The 23,794-nt window shown below is 34.5% G+C and overlaps 1 protein-coding gene across 1 annotated transcript; it reads right to left on the bottom strand.

Moving 5' to 3' along the window:
- Window positions 1-11,064: 11,064 nt before the first annotated feature.
- LOC114372596 (7-hydroxymethyl chlorophyll a reductase, chloroplastic) lies at window positions 11,065-23,409 on the bottom strand. The gene is made up of 19 exons (XM_028330246.1): window positions 23,257-23,409; window positions 23,057-23,138; window positions 22,821-22,905; window positions 22,212-22,323; window positions 15,761-15,845; window positions 15,608-15,649; window positions 15,416-15,494; window positions 14,465-14,516; window positions 14,304-14,366; window positions 14,059-14,156; window positions 13,822-13,857; window positions 13,674-13,735; window positions 13,504-13,531; window positions 12,623-12,702; window positions 12,371-12,440; window positions 12,224-12,281; window positions 11,901-11,965; window positions 11,721-11,815; window positions 11,065-11,491 (listed from the first exon to the last, which is right to left on the bottom strand). The coding sequence occupies exons 1-19, from the start codon at window positions 23,330-23,332 to the stop codon at window positions 11,401-11,403; spliced, it is 1,359 nt and encodes a 452-aa protein (XP_028186047.1). The 5' UTR covers window positions 23,333-23,409; the 3' UTR covers window positions 11,065-11,400.
- Between the last annotated feature and the right edge of the window lie 385 nt (window positions 23,410-23,794).

Raw genomic sequence — 23,794 nt, 5'->3', positions numbered from 1 at the left:
ATTCAATAGAAAAACCAATAAAAAACTACCTAATAATAAAATAAGGGTCATGCTAACATGCGCACTTAGGGCACATGTTAAGGATACTTCCAATAGTAACTATGTCTTAAAAACAACAATTTTTGACTTTTAAAAAAGTAAATTGCACAACTTTCAATACAAAATTTCTATACATAATACACTAACAAGTGTCTTAAGGGCACATGTTAGCATTTTTCATAAAAATAATACTCATATATCATAAAATCATTTTAAAAAAAAACTATTAACAAAATAACAATAATAATAACACAATAACAATTAAAAAATTATTAACACAATAATAATAATAATAACACGCTGTCAAAAAAATAATAATAACAAATTAATAATTAACATTTTAATAATAACACAAGAAAATAATAATAATAATAATGGACGTTGTAAAAAAACAAGTTGAAGAAACAGAAAAAAAAGAGTTTTTTATTTTGATTTGCATATACAGTACTAAAAAAAAAGCAATATGAAATCTTGATGCATATCAATTGTCATTCTTTTGATGCATATTCATTGCCTGGACGTTGAAAACAATATGAATACGAAATCTTGAAGCATATACAGCACCTGGTAGTCAATATGAACAATATTGACTATCGATTGCCATTAAAAAAATAGGTAAAATTGATTGAAAAGTTGTAAGAGAATGAACCTGGTAGTGGTTTGTGTCTTGTTCGGCAGGAGAAGAAAAAGTCTTTGGAAGATTATGAAAAGTCTCAAGGGTTTGGGTGAGATTGTTGGAGGAGTATTTTATGTGTATTTCTAACTAAAAAGTCTCTCAAAATCCATTCCACAAAAGAATCCATCAAAATCTATTTACTTTTGAATACCAAAAGACATTTTAAAAGTGGTAAAAAATCTCAATTGAATACCAACAGATTTTGTTGCCCTGAAAAAAAAAATCTTTATTGTCTTAATTGAATACCACAAGATTTGTTTATATTTTATAAAAGTCTTGATTGAATACCACAAGACTTTTTAATCATAAAAAAGTCTTTTAAAATCCTTTGAAATCTTAATCCAATACACCCTTCACAATTTACTGAGAGAAAAAAGTATTCACATTTTTAATCTTGATTTAATAACATTAACTGTAAATTTAAATCAATAATACTACTAACATAATATTTGTGAGCTACAGCCGACAATAACATTTATAAATTTGAGTTTGATTAAAAACAAAACAAAGACTGAACAAGAAGATAATGTTAAGATGCACTCAGACCTTAGCCACAAGATGCATTATCATTTGATACATGAAGTACACATTTAATTTGTTGCTACAAGAGTTTTCTACTCTATCAAACATTTTATTGCAAAACTATAAAAAAAGAACTTATATAATTATAATAAACTAACATTATTATTTACGCATAAATATCGACTAAATAATTCATCTATTTAACTTTTTATTTATTTTTATTTTTATACATAAATTTAAAATGATTTTTTTATATATACGCATGTCATTATTGAATATAATTAAAATATTAACATTATAATTATTCTAGACTTTAAATATTTTTTTAGTTTCTAATATTTTTAGAATAATCCTTCTTTAATTTTTTTTATTTTACTCTTCACCGTTAGAGTTGAATTTCCATGCATGCATTGTTAATGTAAAAAAATTTACATTGTTAATCGATTAAAAATAATTGCTGATATAATTTTAAAGATACTTATTATAAAAATGAATAATGTTATGACAGATGATAGCTTGTCATTGATAGTATAATTAAATATCCTTTACACTATCATTATATTACATGCTTTATTTATTCTTACATTTAACATAAATAATGTGTGCTGATAAAACAAAAAACATAAATAATGTGTTTTTAACACACACGTAAATAAATAATGCAACGCCATTAATTTCTTTTTTTTATGGAACGCCATTAATCTATTTATTAATTGTATGCTCTTTACACTATTAGTACATGCATTATTTACGTGAAATGTAAGAATAATAATGCGTCATTTGACTAGTGTTTTACATATCAAAATTAAGCTATACCTTTACTACAATCTGAGAAGAATAATAGTAAAGGGCATAATCCAGGAGAAGTTAAAATATTTTTTTAAATGTAAATATTAACTATATATTTTTTTATTTATATATGTTATTATAATCTTAAATAGATGTAAAGGAATGGTGATAATTTCAGTAACAATCCTTTTTGGGTTCAGTGCATGTACATTGTTACCATTTCTGGTATCATGATGCAAGCAGAATTATCCACATGCACGTGTTATGCCTGCTATGTCCATGCATTAGAGATCACGTCCTGTGACTCGAAACAGTTTTACGTTGTTGTAAGGGATCTTCAGCTGGTAGCTATAAGTCTATTTTTATTTTGACAAGATTTAATTCATTCACAGCAATTTCGTTCAAAATCCCATATTGCTATATTGAATTTTCCTGAGAAACGGTTAATTGAAGAAACAACAACACAAGTATAAAGGTGAGTTTCATTGGCCCCACGGAGAGACAAGTTCTTGGTAATGAGACCCAAGATATGTAAAGTACCCAAAAAATGTTCCCATAACAATGAATCCAACATAATATTGGTGATGGGGTAAATTAGACACTCATACTCCCTCAAGTTTAACAAAATTTCATTCATTAATCTTCCTTTTTTACTTACACAAAATTCTCTTAATTTAGATGTAAACATAATACCATTTATCTTTTCCTTCAATTTAAATCTCCCTTAATTTCACAGACAATTATATAAATCAAAAGAAATCATGAAAAGAATTAGTGTGAATATAATTTGCCCTTAGTGATATCAATTTAGTGAATTGTCACTTGTCACGATATTCTTAAGCATATTCTGTGGGTGGGAATTGCTTTGTGCACCTAGTATATATGTTGTTCACCTATAGCAATTTTTCTAAATTCGGAGACTATCTTTGCTAACTTCTTCTTCCTTTTCCTTCTTCACCCACCATTCATTTTGTTATTTGTTTTTATTCTTGTGAGAGGTGCTTGTTCATTCTTGTATCCGTTTTGGTTGAAGTGCATTGGTTTCGGTGATTCGTTGGCAAATGATGGTTGTGGTGATGGTTGGTGTGATGGTTAATGGCGGAGGTATGTTTAATTTTTTATGCAACTTCGATTTAACTTTATACGGATTTGTAATCCATATAAAACATACGGATTGACCATCCGTAATCCGTATAACTTACGGATTAACAATCCATATAAAACTCACTCACGGATTGTCAATTCGTAAAAAAATATTTTGAAATTTATTTTTATTCTTTTTTAATATAATTAGTTTTATTATTTATAATATGTTTAAATATGTATAGTTTCATAATTTGTAATTTTTAGTTTTTATAGTTTGAAAGTAGTAATTATTTTTAAATAATTCATAGTTATATTTTATTTTAAAAGTGATTTTTTTAGTTCTTATAATTTTATGAATTACAATTAACAATAAAAATATTAGTAAGTAATTCGTAAGTAATTTATCGCAACATAATTTGTAATAAAAAGAGTTGATATTTATAACTAATTTGTAGGTAATTATTTATGTATATTTTTTTTAAGCAAAGACTAAAAGGTAAGTCCTCAAAAGAGTTGATATATTGTTTGGTAGCTAGTACTGGATGAGTATTTAAACATTTATAATATTTGTGTAAATATTATTAAGTTAACTACTTTATGGAAGAAAAACAATAATTATATTGTGTTATATATTCGTTTATGCAAGTCTAAATTTTAATATATATATATATATATATATATATATATATATATATATATATGGTTATCAATTTTAATGTATTATATTATTAAATGTAGTAAAAAAAAAATAAAAATTTGTGTGATAGTGTATGTATGATTTCATTAGAGATCATTTGTTTGTCATTGAATTTTTTTAAATGGTTTGTTAAGATGAACGAAGATCAGTGAATGTATAACAACATAATGTCTGAAGAAGTTGATATGAATGAAGAAAATGGAGAGAGGAACCCGGTGTGCATGAACATATTGGTTGTTCTGATGCCTTCGATATTTCTCAAGTATTACTATGATTTTATTTTTTTGTTAAACTAAATGAATGTCCCTTGAAGACTAAACATGTATTATCCCTTTTAGGTGTTTGCTACCTGTGATGATGTTTTGCATTAGGCTCGCTTTGTTGCGTATGATATTGGTTTTGTGGCGATGATTATAAGATCAGACACATATACTGAAATTAGAGGAATGAACTCATTTTTTTAATTGGTTGTGAAAGGAATGAAAAATATAGGGCTAGGAAGAAAGATTTAGTACGAACAAATACTAACAGTAGAAAATGTGGATATCCCTTTAAGCTGCGAGCAAAACCAGTGTTGGGAAGTGAAGGATTAAAGGTGAAGTCAATATGTGGGAGTCATAATCATGCATTGGCTAAGTCATTAGTTAGACATCCATATGTTGGTCGACTAACTAAGGATGGGAAGATTATTATTGGTGATATGACAAAGTCAATGATCAAACCAAGAAATATTCTTCTAACATTGAAGGAACACAATGTCAATAGTTATACAACAATTCAGCAAGTATATAATGCAAGATATGTATATCGTTCTTCCATAAGAGACAGTAATACTGAAATGTAACAACTAATGAAACTTCTTGAATGGGACCAGTGTATTCATTGGCATAGATTAAAGGATGAAGATGTTGTACGTGATATATTTTGGAGTTATCCTGATGCAGTCAAGTTATCCAATGCATGTAATTTGGTATTTTTCATAGATAATACCTATAAAACAAACAGATATAGGTTGCCATTATTTGATATTGCTAGTATGACACCAACAGGGATGAAATTTTCAACTGCTTTTGCCTATTTGGAGGGAAAACATGTAAACAATGTTGTTTGGGCTTTAGAACGATTAAGGTATTTTTTTGAGATGTAATGCACTCCCTGGAGTCATTGTTACTGACAAAGATTTAGCATTGATAAATGCTATGAAAAATATTTTCCCTGAGTTTACCAATTTGTCGTGTCGGTTTCACATTGATCAAAATGTGAAGGCAAAACGTAAAACCATTGTTGGTAAAAAAAATGCATGGGATTATGTCATGGAAGCCTGGGGAAGTCAGTGTATTGTTCTTTTGAGCAAGAGTTTGATGATTATCTTATGAAGTTCGAAATTGCTTGCTCACCATGACCAATGTTTGTTGACTACATGAAGCAAACATGGCTGATTCCCCATATAGAAAGATTTGTTAAAGCCTAAACGAATAAGGTGGTGCATTTAGGAAACACAACAACTAACAAATATGAAAATTGTAAATATATTTTGGTCTTAGAGTTTAAGGTCTAATGGATAAAAATAATTGTTTTTGTTTACTTGTTTGTGTATTTCGAATATAGGGTTGAGTCTACTCATTGGGCCTTAAAGAGACTACTGTGGAATAGCCTTGGACACCTATGTAGTGTTTGGAAAACCATGAACAACGTGATCATGCTGCAACACACTAAAATTAAGGCATTTTTTGAGACAAGTACACATGTGGTTGGACATGTTATTAAAGTTACCTTATACAATAAACTACTTGGCATAATATCAAGGTATGCTTTAAACCAGATTGCTGCTGAGTTTGAGCGTGTACATTTTGCTGACAAAAACCCTTTTCGTTGTGGAATGTGAACTATTCACGATCTTTCATGTGCATGTGAGCTAGCTAGATATATTATTGGTACCATACCACTTGACACAATCCATATATTTTGGCGAAAGCTAAGTTTTACAGACCAAGATTTATCTGAGCCCGAAGTCAGCATAACTGAAGAGATGGAAACCATATCCAAGCGATTTGAAGAGCTTACTGTATGTGGCAAAGTTACTCTAAAGAGTAAACTTTGGGAAATTGCCTAACCTGATGTAAATTCTATGTGTGTTCCTCAGAAAAGTTGAAAACAAAAGGTGCTCAAAAGAAATCGATGACCAAACATCAAATATTAACAAAATGTGATATGTCTTACTGGAAATATGTGGATGCATTACATTTTGTGCAAAATAGCAATTATTCAGTCAAATGGGTTGCATCATCATTTGAACAACTAAAACCAAGAAAGAACATGCTCATGTTGGATCAATTTCATTCATGCATGCATGATTTCATTGAAAACATTGTCGATGTCAAACCTGGTGGTAATTGTGGATATCGTGCAATTGTTGCCTTATTAGCTATGAGTGAAGATTCATGGTGTTTGGTTCGTAACCATTTGCTTAAAGAACTTGTAAAATGGTATGATGGAAAGTTGCTCATCATAGCATACTTGTTTATCAAATAATAGCAAATATTAAACATTGTTCAGTTATATTGCATGTATAATTCCTATACAACTTAATCATTCCTGAGTATGCCACCTTCGTCTCGACTGAACATAAACATTTCATTGCTCATTGACACCCCTGGTGATTCTTAGGCACTTCTAGGTCACAATATATGCTTCAGTTCTAGCAGTAACCATTTTCATGTTGATCAAGTGTTCCAACCTTTCTACTATTCATTGGCAAGCCTCCTACGACATTGACAACAAGGTAAACAATAATTATTGAATGCATGACACATAAAAATGACTAACAGTGAATTCAAATTTTATTATACTATTGCATGTTGTGGCATGCCTACATTAGCAAGTGCAGGTGTAGGTGCATGTGGTTTTGGCATAGTTGCTGCGTCGATGGGCTGCTGAGGAGGATTTGGTAAAATAAATGTCTCATCATGCACCACAGGTGGATGTCTAAGAGGATCCTCAGGTTGTTTTGGACTCATGAAAGGGTGAGATATCATGTAGAATAGCTCGATGTAGTCTGTTGCACACTGTTTGGGAACAACACAAATCTAACCCACTGGTGCAAGATATTTAGAAAACTAAATCCATCTATCACCAATCTCCTCTATAGATAAAGATGGAGTAGCAGGGTATAGAGGAATGGTCTACACATAACCAAACTGTCACATTATCCTCTATGGTTGATGTATCACAATAAATGGACCCCATCTGATTTGTCCGGAAAATAAGGAGATGAGCTCAAATTCTTTGAATGAACAGTGATCACCATAAGGAATCCAACAAACAACATCTGACATTAATCTATCCATCCGCTTACGATACGTCGACACCAATAATGCTTTCTCATACTTCCATCGGCAAGCATGATTTCCTTTCATGATAATCCTCATCAACAACACACGAAGAAATAGTAAGAAAATGCTCATAGATCCAACACTGCACATATTTAAAAAACAAAAAAAAATTCTAATCAATAGAAAATATAAACTATAAAACTAATAATTGAAGTTAAACGAAATTATAAATACTTGTAACAGTATGATATATCCAGCATGTTGTCTGGCGGTTCTCTTTGGCGCATCATTAAAATTGTCATACATATGAACCAGTGCAGTCGCTCCCCATGAATAGCTTCCAAATTGATTGAGGTCACAAAATGCCTCCAAGAATATTACATGCATGTGTGCGACACTCTTGTTAGCAATCAGTGTGCAACCTACTAAATGCAACAGATATGCTCGAGTTGCTATGCTTCACTGTCCCGCGTCACATTTTCTATGATAAATGTATTGCAGCCAGACTAGCCGAACATATGCCCCTCTGGTTTGCAATGTTTCATCTTATGCTTCTTTTTTACTCACTTCAAGCAACTCAACTAGCAGCTCCACAACTTGGTCTATGTCAAGAGCATCGAAGTTATGGAAAGCGTCTGTAATAGGCAAATGTAGCAACGATGCCACATCATCGAGGGTGATAGTTACCTCTCCAACTGAAAGATGGAAACTACTAGTTTTCTTGTGCTACCTCTCTGCAAAAGCATATATAAGTCCCATGTCATCAATGTTCAAGGAACATGCAATTAGAGGACTTAATCATGTGGCAACCACTATGCCTTCAATCTCTAGTGCAGGCCTTCCAAATTTTTGTACCTTCCTCCCATGAGAGAACAACTTCAACTCAGAACGTTCCTGAAAAAAAAAATAATTACTTCAGGTTAAATGGAAAATAGTTATTCAAATATTATATAATTCAAGTAATAAGTACTTCTCCTGCTCAAACTGTGGTTGTCACATGATAAACATAATTCGTCAAAACTGATGTATCGTGGGGTCTGCCTGGAAAACCCTAGGCATCAGTACGTACATCATCAGTAACTAACTCCTGAGGCTGTTCATGAACCTCGTTAGCTGGATGTTCCACATGCTCAACATCCTCAGCAATAGCTACAATTGCTTGTTGCCTATGTGCAAATGTTGTCGGCCTTTGACGCTAAGGGGCTTCATCCGCATCACCACTAAATTGTGTCCTTGACGCTCTTCCTATAACTCTGCCTAAAGCTCGATGCAATCCTCTAGTTCTAACCATAATCTACAAATTTAAACAATAATAACAATCAATGTCATCGTTAAATAATATTTGAGTTTCATAAACTAACTAACAAATAAATTTGATTTAAAATATTTAATAAATTACTATTTAATAATTCATAAATAAATATTTTATTGTTTTTTATAAAACCTTTTTTAATAATTTTATATATTCATGCATCAATATAGAAATTCTTTTTTAAAATTTATAGACTTCACATCACTAAATGTAGTAAACTAAAATATATGATCAAAATCTAAGTACAATATATTTTTATTTCTAATAAATGACTATTTTATTTTTTTACAAATTAGTAATTGAATACTTTTAAATATTTATAAACAAATGAAGAAATTTTAATTTTATACTTCCGAACACTATTTATATAAATATTTAATACTATTAGTGTAACAATATTTATAGGACTATATCAATAAATAAAAAAATTGTCATATACAATATTACATATCCTTGTTTAACTAAATTGTACAATATATACTTATAAAAAATTTAAATTTTCAATATTTAACAAATATATAAAAAAACTATTTTAAATATCAAATATAAATAAATTACTTATATTTTAAAAATAAATAAATAACAATAATATTTATACATTCATTTTTAAATAAACAAAATTCATAAATTATTTATTTATTGAATAAATTATTTATTAAAAACCAACTTAAAAAAATATAATTAATTAAGTAAATACATATTGAAAATATACAACAATTTTTATTCATAAAATAATAAAATAAAAAAAAATTAATTTATTTTTAATTAAAAATAATAATAATTATTATTATTTATTATTAATAAATTAAAAAAATTAATTATACGGATTGACAATCCGTATTATACGGATTAACAATCTGTATAATCCATATGGATTATAAGGATTTGCAATCCATATAATCCATCCGTATGCATTATACGGATTTCTGGATAAATGCCAATGCCAATGCAATCCATATAAATGTCATTGCAAAATAAAGAAATGGGGGACTTATGATGGAGGTGACAGCGTAGCGGTGGCTAGGACTAGCGACAAAGCGCAAAAGAGGAACGAACGGCGGGGGCACGATGAAAGGAAGTGGAGAACGAAGAAGAGGGAAGCAGAGTAACACACAACGTACAGAGAAGGAGAAGAGAGGGAGAGGCTTTTTAAAATTTAAATGAATGACAATTTAGTCAATTCACTTAAAATTGTTGGGTGTACAACAAATTTTTTGGGTGCACAAAGCAATTCCCTATGTTGGTTGAAGCAAGTTTAAAGAAATGTCCTGGTCTTTTGAATATATTTAATTCTACTTATTTTGAGAAAATGATCACTTATTTTTTATTTCTTAAAAATATTTTGAAAAACAAGGTATTACTTTAATTTTCAAAATCTAATCATTCTTAAACAAGCATTAAATTCAACATAACGATTTGATAAAAGAACTCGTGAAAAACTATTTAAATTCCAACTTCCAAGTACTAAGAACTTACTCCTGGGAACAGCACAAGAAACAGTGAAACACGACATAAAAATTCCCAACATTTATTTTATTGAATGGAGGCAAAAGGGGGGGGCTAAGAAAATTCCCAACTTAAAGAATGGTGAGAAACTGAGTTTTCACTTTGTTTGTACAACACTTATTTGCAATGAATGTCACATTGTATGGTGGCAAACCAAAATGGACCAAAACTTGTGAAAATACTTAAGTTCCACCAAAGAGCCGAAGGCCATGTGTATTATACCTAACAAAAAAATCATTTGTTTATGTTGTGTTTGTCAATGGCAATTTTGGGACGAGCTAAGATGGATCTTTTTTAGTTGGTTTGGTAGAGTTAATTTGTGAGGGGTTTTATTTGAGTAAAGATGGGTCCAATGTTTAAAAAGTGTCTAATCTAAAAAAAAACATTTAGAAAGTTTGTCTTCGATAAAAGTGAGGATTGTATATTTATATTTATGCCTATACTCTCAAGTCTCCATTGAACAAGCTCAATGAATCGAGCTCATTGCTCAACCAATAGGTCATGGGTCAACCAACTCGACCCAGAGCGTAGAATGTGCCTGGTTACACCCTTATTTTATATCCCAAATCCTATGGGATCTAATCTTTTACCAAATCCTAACTATATTCTAATCATATCTTACCTAAGCATATCTATAAGATATGATTAGGCATTACCTTAATTAAAGAACCACTATATAATCCACACTTAACCCAAGAACAAGATAGAATACACTTTTAAGCTCTAGAGTAGGAAACCTCCAATCCTAACAAAGGAATCCTATTCCAAAACAATGTCCTTCTCTTGTCTCTCTCTCTCTTTTTTTTACCAAGGTCCGCATTTGAAAAAAAGATAAACATATTGATAAGAGTATTCAATATAACTTTATCATTTTATTTCTCACTTTTTCTCTTGAATCAAACAATCTAACTTCCTACTTTGTTTTTACTTTATTTTCTCTTTTCTCTAATTATCTCTCTTTTCTTTCTATCTACTCTATTTCTCTCTTCATAGCCAAACAAAACCTTAGATACAACATATTTTTGAATTTGGTGTTTGTGGTACTAGAATACTAACGAGAATTGGTGTAACCAACAAGATTGATATCATATTTTATGCCAGGAAATAATGTTCAATCACATGCTTTAACTTCTAATATTATGCCACAAAAGTAACAAAAATATAACATTATTTCCAATTTTTTCTTGTTACAACTCAATAGGCAGTTTTGCAAAGCTCAAAAATTGAGTAGACTTGTAATCAGCAAGTTCGAATTTAAATCTTCATATTTGCTGAGTGCTCTATCCTAAATACATTTATATGAATCAAGAGTTATCCAAATATAGACTAAGTTATGACCTCATGATAATTTCCAATGACTTCAGTGTAAAATGAAAAATAGACTCAATGCATACTTTGAAGTCACCTATGCCACTGATTGGGAGCTTTTAATATGTTAGAATCACTTGTTAGAAAGCATCTTCTCAATTTGACCATTTTGGTTGTACAAATCCACAATTTTCTTAGCATATGTAGGCATGTGCCTATCAGCCCTGCATTTCAACAAATGCAAACAAATTATCCTTAACATCAAAGTAAGGGTCGCCATAAATTATCCTAATTTGAAAGAAAGAAGAGAAAAATCTGAATATTATTCGGTGATTCTGTAGAAATCAATTCTAATAAAATCTGTCCTAATTACATGATATTAGGAAAGGAATCTGAGCTATAGGATCAAATCACACTAATTATGTTAATTGGATTTCACAACATCCTACATACCTTTCCTTTCCCCACATACGATTCACATGAAGATAGTTGCGAATGGTATGATAATCAAGTGAATAGCGTGCAAATTCAAGACCCTTTGGACCAATCTGAGTATAAAAACCAGAGCTAAAATATAATTATATTGTGCATAATGTACATGTATCAATGGATAAATTGGTATGAATCTTTTACCAAGTTTAGTATAAAAGCCAGCAAATTTCCAATAAACTTTGGGGTAGGCTGAGAAGGACCTCTTCCTGGTCAAGAATTTCAAAAAAAAAGAAGTAATCAATTTTAAAAAGTTTACAAGGAAGGAAGTACTGATCAAAACAGATAGAGGAGATACTCTTAGCCTAAGATAAAAATATAATAACTGTCATATTCTACCATGGATAGATCAATCCATAAAAGCCAATTTTATCACATAGCACTAAATGTGAGACCTATGCCAAGAGCCAAGACAATACACAGAAAACCCTATAAAATAAATACATTACATAATGAATGTTATATACCTAACTTAGCTTCATCATCAGCCTTAACAGTCTCCATGACAAATGGTCGCCTATCCCCCTGAATCAGAAGGAAAAAATCATACTCTTTATTTTATAATAACAATAATAATAATAATATGCTTAAATGGAACAGAGCTGGTAATTTACAGTACTAATTGTTGGAGTAATCTCCAGTAAGTTCTCTATAAGACTCAACATCTCTCTTCCACGTTCATTCCTGTCATATCAAGAGTAAAATATGCAGGACTCAATCCTTCTTACCAAAAGGTAACCCCTCCAAGAAAGAGTAATGCATGAATTCTTAGGCCAATAAACAGTCATGATAACTAAAGAGCATAAATAGGCCAAATGATATTATGCATTAAAAAAAAAAGAGACAGTTTTAGTCATTAGTGTTACCTTACTGTTACATATTGTGGATGTTGTGTCATGCCGATTCCAGAATATTTTGGCACTCCCATATATCCAACCACTAAGTCCTGAAAATTATTTTTCTACTGTCTAATAAAAGTTTCTTAACATGAAAAGATGAATAACAAATGTAAACATCAAGCAAAACAAGTCTAATAAGGACATGGCAAATTGGCAATGAACAACAGTTCTTCACATTTAACACTCAAGCACATACATGCACATAGACATACACTCAGAAAATAGAAACTAATTGGATGCTGGTTTCTTGGGAATTCTTGTTATATATTAACAAGAAATTGAGGTTGTATCAAGCATGAGAATTTAGTTCTTACAAGAGGATAAAAAAATGCATATGGGTTTTAGGTAATGGACAAGAAAGCTAATTCAAAGCATCTGGAAGAAAGAACATAATCAAAGACATAGATCAATACAAAATATTTTTTCAAGCATATCCTACAATATAGTAAAAAAAAAAACACACATATATACAACATAATATCAAATCAATAAATTGTCAAAAGTCATCTCATTGTCAGACTAAATTGTCATCTACAAATGCAATTTCAGATCAAATTTAGGGGATAAAATGGGGGCATGTAAGCAAGTGAAAATAATAGAGTAGGTACATGTATAATTCCTTAATGCCAGGAGAATGGATTAGTTAACATGCCTTAATATTTATGGAATAATTAACCAAAACCAAGTTTAACATACTATTTTACACTATTTTAGCATCATGGAAAGTGATTAAACAACATATGGTCAAAGAATTTGGCATATGAACAGTTTGTACTTAGTAGACAATCCTCCTAAGTTCAAGTAAAATATGTCAAAAAGACAAGATGGTCAATCGGATAAGGACTTACAGCTAAAGCATTTGTATAGTCAAAACAGCTGCAGGGAAAAAAAATGACAACTTAGTGCAACATATAATGAAAGAGAAAATAAGAAATTGAAGTAAAAAACAAACTCGTGATTCTTATATATAAATTTCAAGCCGTCACATTAGACAAATTAAAATAATGATAACAATTACCTGTAACAAGATGGGGCAATAACATCAACCAAATCGTTTGCTGGCAGACAGAAATAAGGAACCTGTTTAAGGTAAAATTTGAAACTGAACGAAGTTGTTTGCCTGTGAAACCCATGGACATAGTAAAATAAAAGGGAGTCTTTTATACCTCTTCTATATGACCATCCAAATGCTTCAAGTGAACCTACCAGAATGATTGAAACAGAAACTGAGTAACATAAAATAAACTTGGTAAAACAGAAGGATGCTATGATAAAGCACTATTCTAAATAAATCAATCGGTGGTTCTACCATAATAAATTATCAATTTATTTTTCACTTTAACAAAAACATTTATTTGTCCATAACTGCTCTATAAACCAGAAAGGAATTTTCAGCTGAAAACCTTGTAATCTTGCATAAACTCATAATGTAGAACTGTTTCTGGTGATTGGCTCGCAGCTTTCAGAAACTTATCCAGCCCTTGCCTAGTACCATTGTCCACTGTGGAATGAGAATTTTAGTACAAGTCAATTTTTTTTCAAAGAAGTGTGTACAAAATTAAACAGATCCATTAAGAAATTACCCATATTACAATTTTATAAACATTCAACAGAAGATTTAAAGCAAAACACAAGACCTTTACCATACCACAATTTGTGCCTAAAACATAGAGCTTATCCAAATTCAAGTGGTGCTCCACAGATCTTAATGCTGCAATTGAAGAAATTATTCTGCATTACAACATTACAAGTCACAATGGAGAAAATGATGAAAGTTTGCAAAAAAATACATCTTTATAGTAGTCATACCTTGCACCTGGCAACCTACACCACAGAAAAGAAGGCGCTTGACACCTGCAGCCTATCAATAATGAAAATTCAAACAGAATACTTATATAAAAGGTTTCCCTTGAAGAATATAACCAATATATCTTATGACAGCTGAAATTTAGGAACCAAACAGAGTGAAGTTATATGCACACATGAGCAGTTGACAGGTTGTCTTCTATTATAATTTCATGCTGTAAAAATTAGGATATGTGTTTCATTGTACTTTCTAGAAAGATTTACCTTTATACATCTAAGGCACTCTTGAAAATAACTAGTTTACAGATCTCTCTCATCAGAAATATCCAGTTCAAAGCAAGAATAATTTTTTGAAGCACCAGTTGCCCATGGGAAAAATGCTAAATGAACAAAAACAGGAAGAACAGCAAAACTGCAAAGGAGAAAGTAAATTCTAAATGACCAGTCTTGACATTAAATTTAATGGTCTCGAAACCATAGAATGGATCCAATTCTCTCCAAAGCCAAGGTGCACAGAATGAGGACAACATACTAGGTTTAATCATTTTGTTCCCAGAACTCAGAGAATGTCAACTGAATATCGCAGAGAAGATCCTCAATACTATAATAATTAGCAAAATGCTTTCCTCATTTCTATCTCCCAACTTCTCTTAAATTTTGAAGAATGGCCAGAAAAATGAGATTACAGAAGAAATCAAAGATAAAAGTCAAAATGCCCTTGGTTCTCATTCTCATATATTGTTTCACATTATATCAACATATTTCAACCCCTAGGACAGAACCCTGCATTTAGTAACCTTGATTGACTTGAATAACAGCTTTTTTAGAATCTGTTTCAAATTTTATAGACAAAGTTTATTTGCATACATAAGTTTGTGCCAGACAACTGAAAAATTTATATTGGATTTATCCTAGGTCATGACAAATTCTCCAATGTAAAGAGATTTTGCACACCTCAACAAGTGCGAGAGTATTGAGGTTAGGTGACAATGTTGGCTTGACACCTTTAGCAGCCAACACCTCTTCTGGTGTCCTACAAGAAATTTGAAGAAAAAAACAAAGGGAAGTATTTTAATACAAAAAAACAACACCAATATACTAATAGAAATTTAACTTAAGTTCATTTGATATGAAAAAAATGCAAACCTTGCTAAAACAGGTCTTGGAGCAAATCTATCATCAGGATCACTATGATATACAAAGTTACAACAAAGACATTAACAAAGAAAAAGTCAGTTTTAGCAATAAAAAACATTAGCATCTTATTTCCCATCTAAAATCCCAAATTTGTTCCATTACCTTTGTACACAAATGACAGCCTCCACCATGCCTGATTTAAGCATTTCTATTGCAATGGTTGTTACTATCCCAGTCCATTGAGCTCCTATAAACAGAATGAATTTTATATGTAAAACTTAGTCTAGACACCTAGGCTAATATAATATCACTTGGAAAAAAAGGAGAAATTCTGATAATATGCTGAATGCTACTTCCCCCATGGCTTTGTGGTTGCAGATATGTTATAAAACCATCAAAACATGGCATCAAATTAAAAAACCAATTTGAGGGACCCAAACTGAAATCCATGCAAACTACAAACTACAAGAAACACTGCACTCAAAGACCCTCAAAATTGATACCGCATCAAACTCAAAAGAATGCACTAGTAACACAGATATAAGATAACAAGAGAGGGCGACGAGGAGATGCAAGGAGCTGGAGAGAGGGCGACGAGGAGGTGCAAGGAGCTGGAGCAAGGTACGTGGAAGATACAGCACCCAAAGGCAAAGTGCAGAGAGGGGATCTGGGGATCTTGATGATGAATACAGAGCCTCAGTCAACGATGGAGACTGGGTTGAGGTAACCCGTGGGCGGAACAAAAACAAGTTGATTAATAGGATGCATCCACATCCTACAAACCAACACAGAGCCACCAGATATGGCTCATGGAGGGACAAGGCCGACGTTACAACGTTCTACTTCTCTAGATTTCCCACATGGGTAAATGAGAAGGACCTTTGGCAAACATTCCAAAGATGGGGTAAGGTATGGGAGGTCTTTATTCCCAAATACAAAAACAGAGAAGGGCAGAGATTCGGGTTTGTCAGGTATAAGGATGTTCATGATGTAGAGAGGCTGGAACGAAAACTTGATAACAACATCTTCTTCGGAAGGACGAAGATGTTCGTCAACCAGCCCAAGTTCCAAAGGAGTAAGGAGGCCTCACAGAAACAAAAGACTAACGCTGGAAATGATAAATTACGAGTTGAGGTTAGAGGTAGCCAAGGCGGTTCGAAGGTGATTGCTAATGGTGGAAGAATCCGATCGTACGTTGAGGTGGTGAAACACCTCTCGCCGGGGAAGACCAAACAGTGCCACCAGAAGCCAGAATCTTCCCACCTTCCACACGATGTACAGAGGTCGGTGGTGCTCGAGACATCTAAGTTGCAGAGTGATTGGATACGGAATGCGTGGGTCGGCCGTCTAAAGAATATTGGCATTCGAAAGGCTAGACGTTGAGCTTAAATGGGTTTTAGATACTGAGGTTACCCCATGTTACTGGGGTGATGATTGGGTCATTCTCCATAATTTGCAAGACTCCAAGGCCACACAGCTGATTCAGGAGGAGAGGACGAAAGGATCGTCACCGTTCCTGGACCTTCAGAAATGGTCCCAGGACATTCGCCCGACATATAGGCTGACATGGGTTATCTTGTGGGGTCTGCCACCGTTGGTGTGGGAGCAGGAATCCATGGGAAAAGTGCTGGCGGAAGTGGGAGAGCTGGTGGAAGTTGACGAGATGGTAGAGCAGAGACGGCGGATTGATGTGGCCAGGATCCTCGTCAGGACGCAGAGGCCGCCGGGGATACAGACGGCAATAACGGCAACCGTCGATGGAGTTCCACACGTCCTTCACGTGGCTGAGGACATGTCTGGTTTGGCTGCTTGGCCGAATATGAAGACGATGACCAGTGGGCTACCGCCATCCCCGTTTTCCACGGAGCCAAACAGCCCTGCCTTTGACGACGCTGTTAACTATGACGATGATAGCCCGTTCGCGCTCGCCGGCGACAGTCCCGGCAACCCTGATGGTTCTTCCTCCGATGGGCGCCACCTTTTCTCCATCCAAACTCGTCGTGACCACTGGGTAAAAACCACTAGTCGACGTCGTTTGGACCGGATTTTCAGCGAATCAGATGACGTGGCTTCCCCGCCCAATGACAGCAAGTTTTTGAATCCTCTAGCCTTTGATTCTGCCGTGCCAACCGAACTTAGCGTGGGTCAAAAGCTGTTAAAGAGGACTGCATTTAATGAGTTACCGATTTTGGAAAGAAATGATAATAACCAAGATCAGGAAGCTCAACACGGAAAGCTCCATAAGGGTATTCCCGAAGGTGCAGACCGATGTGCAGGGATAAATCAGAATACCCCAATGCTGGTTCAAGAAACTGTCCCACCTCCCCTTGACCAGTCTCATATTAGGAACCACACGCCCCCATGTAAACCTAGTACACGTGTGGATGAGGGGGGGGGGGGGGATTTGGGCCTCATACCTCAAGGCCCAACCTCAGCTCCTGCTAATAGATTTTATGTTAGGAGGAAACAGTTATTGGGACATAGTGGACAGGCCCCATCTAATGTAAAACCAGCAGTGGACATCTTGGCTCCTAAAGAGGGTTCAAACAGCAATTCCCTTGATATTACCACTGGGCAACTGGGCTCACACTCCTTGGAAACACAATATGCTTTAGTAAAACAAATGGGCCTCACCCATGAAGATGATAGTTTCAGGGTTCGACAGATGATGCTAGACATGGATAACAGGGACAACAAGGCTGCAGCAGAGATGGGAATTAAATTGAATTCATCATGATTATTCTCTCTTATAATTCTAGAGGGTTGGGTAGGGGGATCAAGTGGGCTGCCATTAAAAGGCTTAATATGAAGCATAAGGTGGACCAAGTGTGTATTCAAGAAACAAAGAAGGAGTTTGATGATAAGTTAATCTGCCAATCTATGTGGGGAGATTCTTTTGTGTCCTGGGATTTCGTTCCTTCGGTTCAAGCTTCAGGTGGGTTGCTGTGCATGTGGAATAACTCTCACTTTCAGGTGGAAAGGAGGATTAAAGGTGGAAGTTTTATAATGCTGGAAGGTAAGTGGGTTGAAGAGAACCAGTGGATTCGAATTGTTAATATTTATGCACCTTGTGACTTAGCTGGGAAGAGGACCTTGTGGAATGATTTGAGGCATCTTAAGGCTGCCAACCCCACTGGTCTGTGGTGCTTCCTAGGGGACTTTAATACTGTCAGGAGCCAGGAGGAGAGAATAAGCTTATCCCAGAGGAGTGTGGTCTCTGCTGACAGTTCAGAATTCAATGATTGGATTTCTGAGCTGGATCTTCATGATATTAGATGCCTTGGAAGCAATTTTACTTGGTTTAGGCCCAATGGCAGTGCCAAGAGTAGGTTGGACAGATTCTTGGGGTCTGATCAGTGGTTATCCTTGTGGCCTGACACTTCCCAACATGTCCTCCACAGAGATTATTCTGATCATTGCCCTATCATTTTGAAGACAAAGCTGGTGGACTGGGGCCCTAAACCCTTTCGGGTAATGGACTGTTGGCTTACTCATAAAGGATATCAAGATATGATTAAAGAGACTTGGAATTCAGATCTGCAGGGTGGATGGGGGGGAATAGCCCTTAAAAATAAGTTGAGGAATCTGAGATATGCCATAAAACAATGGTGTAAAGACCAGGGGGATATCAAAGCTTCTAAGATTCAGTCTCTTAAGCAGAAGTTAAGTGATTTGGAGAATCAAGCTGCTCATAGACCTCTATCCGATAGTGAAGCTTTAACCAAGAAAACCTTGCAACAAGAGCTGTGGGATATTTCAATTGCTTATGAGTCCTTGTTGAGGCAGAAATCTAGGGCTAAGTGGATTAACGAGGGTGACAGAAATACAGCTTACTTCCACAGGGTTCTAAATTTCAGAAGAAGCTCAAATGCACTCCATGGTATCCTTATGGATGGTACTTGGATCCAGCAACCTGACCTTGTCAAGAATGCAGTGGTTAACTTCTTCCTTGAGAGGTTCACTGAACAGAATTATCTAAGACCTGTTCTAGATGGGGTTTCCTTTCCTTCCATTGATCAACAACAAAGAGAGGGGTTGACTGCACCTTTTTCTGACAAAGAAATTAAGGATTCTGTTTGGGGCTGTGCTGGAGACAAATGCCCGAGTCCGGATGGCTTCAACTTTAATTTTATTAAGGAGTTCTGGGAATTACTGCAACCTGATGTTAGAAGATTTGTGCAAGAATTCCACACTCATGGAGCTTTCCCTAGAGGCAACAATGCATCTTTTGTGGCCCTTATCCCCAAGATTACTCAACCACAATCTCTAAATGAGTACAGGCCTATATCCCTTATTGGCTGCATGTATAAAATAATAGTCAAGCTCTTAGGAAACAGGCTGAGGGCAGTGATACCTGCATTAATAGATGAAAGACAGTCAGCCTTCATCAAGAGTAGACACATTCTCCATGGTATTATGATTCTCAATGAAGTGGTGGATGAAGCTTTTCACAGAAAAAAGCCTGCTATGATCTTTAAAGTGGACTTTGAAAAAGCTTATGACTCAGTGTCTTGGTCTTTTTTGGACTACATGTTGAGGAGATTGGGTTTCTGCCTTAAATGGAGAAATTGGATTTCAGTTTGCCTTCAATCAGCCACCATCTCAGTTTTAATTAATGGAAGCCCCACAAAGGAGTTTGTCCCTTCTGGAGGCTTGAGGCAAGGGGATCCTCTTGCCCCTTTGCTTTTTAACATAGTGGCTGAGGGGCTTACTGGTATGATGAGAGAGGCCCTTAACAGAGATTTATATAGAAGCTTCTTGGTTGGGAAGCAAAACCTTCCTATAAACATCTTGCAATATGCAGATGACACAGTTTTTGTTGGTGAAGCTTTGTGGGAGAATGTTGTAGTCTTGAAATCCTTGTTGAGAGGGTTTGAAATGGCCTCGGGTCTGAAGATTAATTTTGCCAAAAGCCAATTTGGGGTGGTGGGGGTTCAGCCTAATTGGATTCAGGAAGCAGCCCAATTTCTAAATTGTAGACAGATGGAAATGCCTTTTAATTATTTGGGCATGCCTATTGGAATTAAATCTTCCAGTAGGGTTGTTTGGGAGCCTTTGATTTCTAGATTTGAAGCTAAACTCTCCAAGTGGAACCAGAAGAATCTATCTATGGGTGCTAAGGTCACACTCATAAAGTCTGTTCTCAATGCTCTGCCCATTTATCTTCTATCCTTTTTCAAGATCCCTCAAAGGATAGTTGATAGGTTGGTGTCTCTTCAGAGGAACTTCATGTGGGGGGGAAATCAGCACCAAAAGAGAGTTTCTTGGGTAAAATGGGATGTCATCTGCCTCCCAAAGAGTGACGGGGGTTTGGGGATCAAAGATCTAGTCAAATTCAATGCTGCCTTGAGGGGGAAATGGATCTGGGACCTAGCTGTCAACCAGAATCAACTTTGGGCTAGAGTTCTAAATTCCAAATACGGTGGTTGGTCAGACCTGCAGACCGGTAAAGACAAAGGGTGGCACTCTTACTGGTGGAAGGATCTTAGAAGGCTTTACCATCAGCCTGACTTCAAACCTATTCGGCAGAATATGAGATGGAAGGTTGGATGTGGGGATCAAATCAGATTTTGGCAAGATACTTGGCTGAGTGAGGACTGCAATCTTCAGCAGAAGCTTAACCCTCTCTTCATCATTAGCAGACAACAGAACTTTTCTATCTCTCATATGGGAAAGTTTTCTCATAACTTGTGGAGCTGGGACTTCAAGTGGACAAGGAGACTTTTCGACCATGAATATGAGATGGCAGTTGCATTCATGGAAGAAATCTCTGATATTTCTATCCAGCACCAGGTTCAGGACAAGCTGATTTGGAAAGCTGATGCTAGTGGTGTCTATTCTACTAAATCAGCCTACAGCTTGATGATGCCTTCCAGCAATCCTCTACCTAGCAAGAGGAATTTCCAGATCCTGTGGCATCTTAAAATTCCCCCAAGAGCTGCGGTTTTTTCTTGGAGATTGTTTTGGGACAGACTTCCAACTAGGGGCAACTTGTCCAGAAGAAATATCCCTATTCAGGATACTATGTGCCCTCTTTGTGGATGTCAGCAGGAGGAGGCTGGGCACCTTTTCTTTCATTGCAATATGACTAGGGGGCTTTGGTGGGAATCTATGGGTTGGATCCAGGCTATAGGACCTTTCTCAGCTGATCCTGTTAACCATTTCATCCAATTTTGTGATGGTTTTGTTGTAGGAAGAAATTTTAGTAGATATCTTAGTAGGAGGGCCGGGTGGTGGATTGCCTTATCTATCACAATCTGGCAGCATAGGAATTCTTTGCTGTTTCATGATACTCCTTTTCAACCTCAGAAGGTGATGGATGATGCTTTAATCCTAGCCTGGTCATGGTTAAAATATGGAGAGAAAGGTTTCAATACAACATTTAACCATTGGTCTGCCAATCTTATGATGGCCTTTGGTTAAATTCTGTTTAGTTGTATTGGGGTCCTGTGTTGGGTTTGTTGGGTGTTTTTACTTTTTGGAAGGTCACACTTTTGTGCTTTGTATCAACCTTCAGTACCTCTGGTACTGTTCAGTTTATTAATAATACATATACTTTTGCCTTCCAAAAAAAAAAAAAGAGAGTCTTCTGTTTTCAACTCATAAAAAGTACCTTCCACAGGGTTAAGTTTCCGAGCATATAGCAGTTCCTCATATACCCCTAAGTAGGTCTCATCCAAGTTATCAGTCTTCCTGCCCCTACCATGAACAACAGGTTCCAATCTCTGAAACAGAAAACAATTGTGGAGCATAGAAGCAACTTTAGTTAGACAACATTTTCCAATAAAGACTAATATTCAGGACTCAGCTATATATCAGCTCTAAAACTTCCAATTAGTAGCAAAGCATGCCAATAAAAAATGTTTAGGCAATGCTGGGAATTAGGCATATAAAATTTGAAGAAGTTCCATTTTCAAAGCCAAAATGACAAACAAATAACTGTTTCACATAGAAATTCCAATTTGACACAATTCCTTAGTAGCTTCACTAGAAGAGGTTTCGACAACCAAAAAAAATTAAAATTTTTCAACCAACTAGATGAGGAAAATTGACTATGACGTGACATGGATAAGCATCATTTGCTGCATCATCAATTTGAAACATTTTATTAATCTTATATCTAAAAAAACAAAGAAAGTGTGCCAGTGCCAGTGTCACCTAGTTTATGTATTGCATCAAAGGGTAAGGATATACAAGCAATAGAGTAAAGAAAGAGACTTACTTCAATCTTAGACATTCCATCTCCCAAGAAAGCACATGCATTCTTGACATGGGCAATATAGTAAGTATCACACAACCCACAACGACTGTCCAAAAAGAAAAACAACAAAACCAAACCATGAGAACTAAGAACAACATGGAAAATCATGTAACAACTACAACATATACCAAAAACAAATAAAATGAGGTAACACTGTTAATAACACACATACACATATATGATATATAATTATGTACCTGCAATGATCTTTTGCAGGGTATGTGCCACCTGGTGGGATAGGTTTGGACTTTGTCCTCCAATCCTGTTTCAAAGAGGTATCTGCTTCACAAAAAGGAAGAAAAGAAAAGATGGTTAAGAAGAGAAGAGAAGCAAAGTATATATGCAACTATGCATGGAGAGAATGAGAAATTAAAAGGGTTGTTATGAAGGGAGGTACCTTTGGATGAAGAAGAACGAATGGTGAGGGAGGATGGTAGAGAGGAGAGGTTGGCATATAGGGATAAGGAAGACATAGTTTAGTTGAGTTGAACTCAAAACTGAGATTTGGTTGAGTGAGAGGTGTCTTTGATTGTTGTAGCTTCTGCTCCACGAGTTAATAATGATGCGGCCCCAACATGCCACACGTCCTAACAAATATCTCATCATTTCTCTTACATTTTTATTTTATTTTGCTTTATTACTCCAATGCTTATATTATAATTATTGTGTAAGAAAAAATTATCTCACAATAACAATAATTATTTTAGAAAAATGGAGTATATTTTATTTTATTTTATTGTAGTGTTTTTAGTGAAAATTAACTAAGGGATGTTTAATATTTTATTTATAAAATATGATTATATAAAATGAATGTTTTATCTTTCAGTAAATGTTTTTAATCGGTGCTATAAAAAGTAAAAACTAACAAAAAAAAATCGGTGCTTTGAAATACTACTTGTTTACAACATACAAGTATTCGTGTCCTGATTACATTA

Source organism: Glycine soja, chromosome 10 (assembly GCF_004193775.1).
Source record: "Glycine soja cultivar W05 chromosome 10, ASM419377v2, whole genome shotgun sequence".
Taxonomy (NCBI): domain Eukaryota; kingdom Viridiplantae; phylum Streptophyta; class Magnoliopsida; order Fabales; family Fabaceae; genus Glycine; species Glycine soja.
This window is presented reverse-complemented; position numbering and strand designations above follow the sequence as displayed.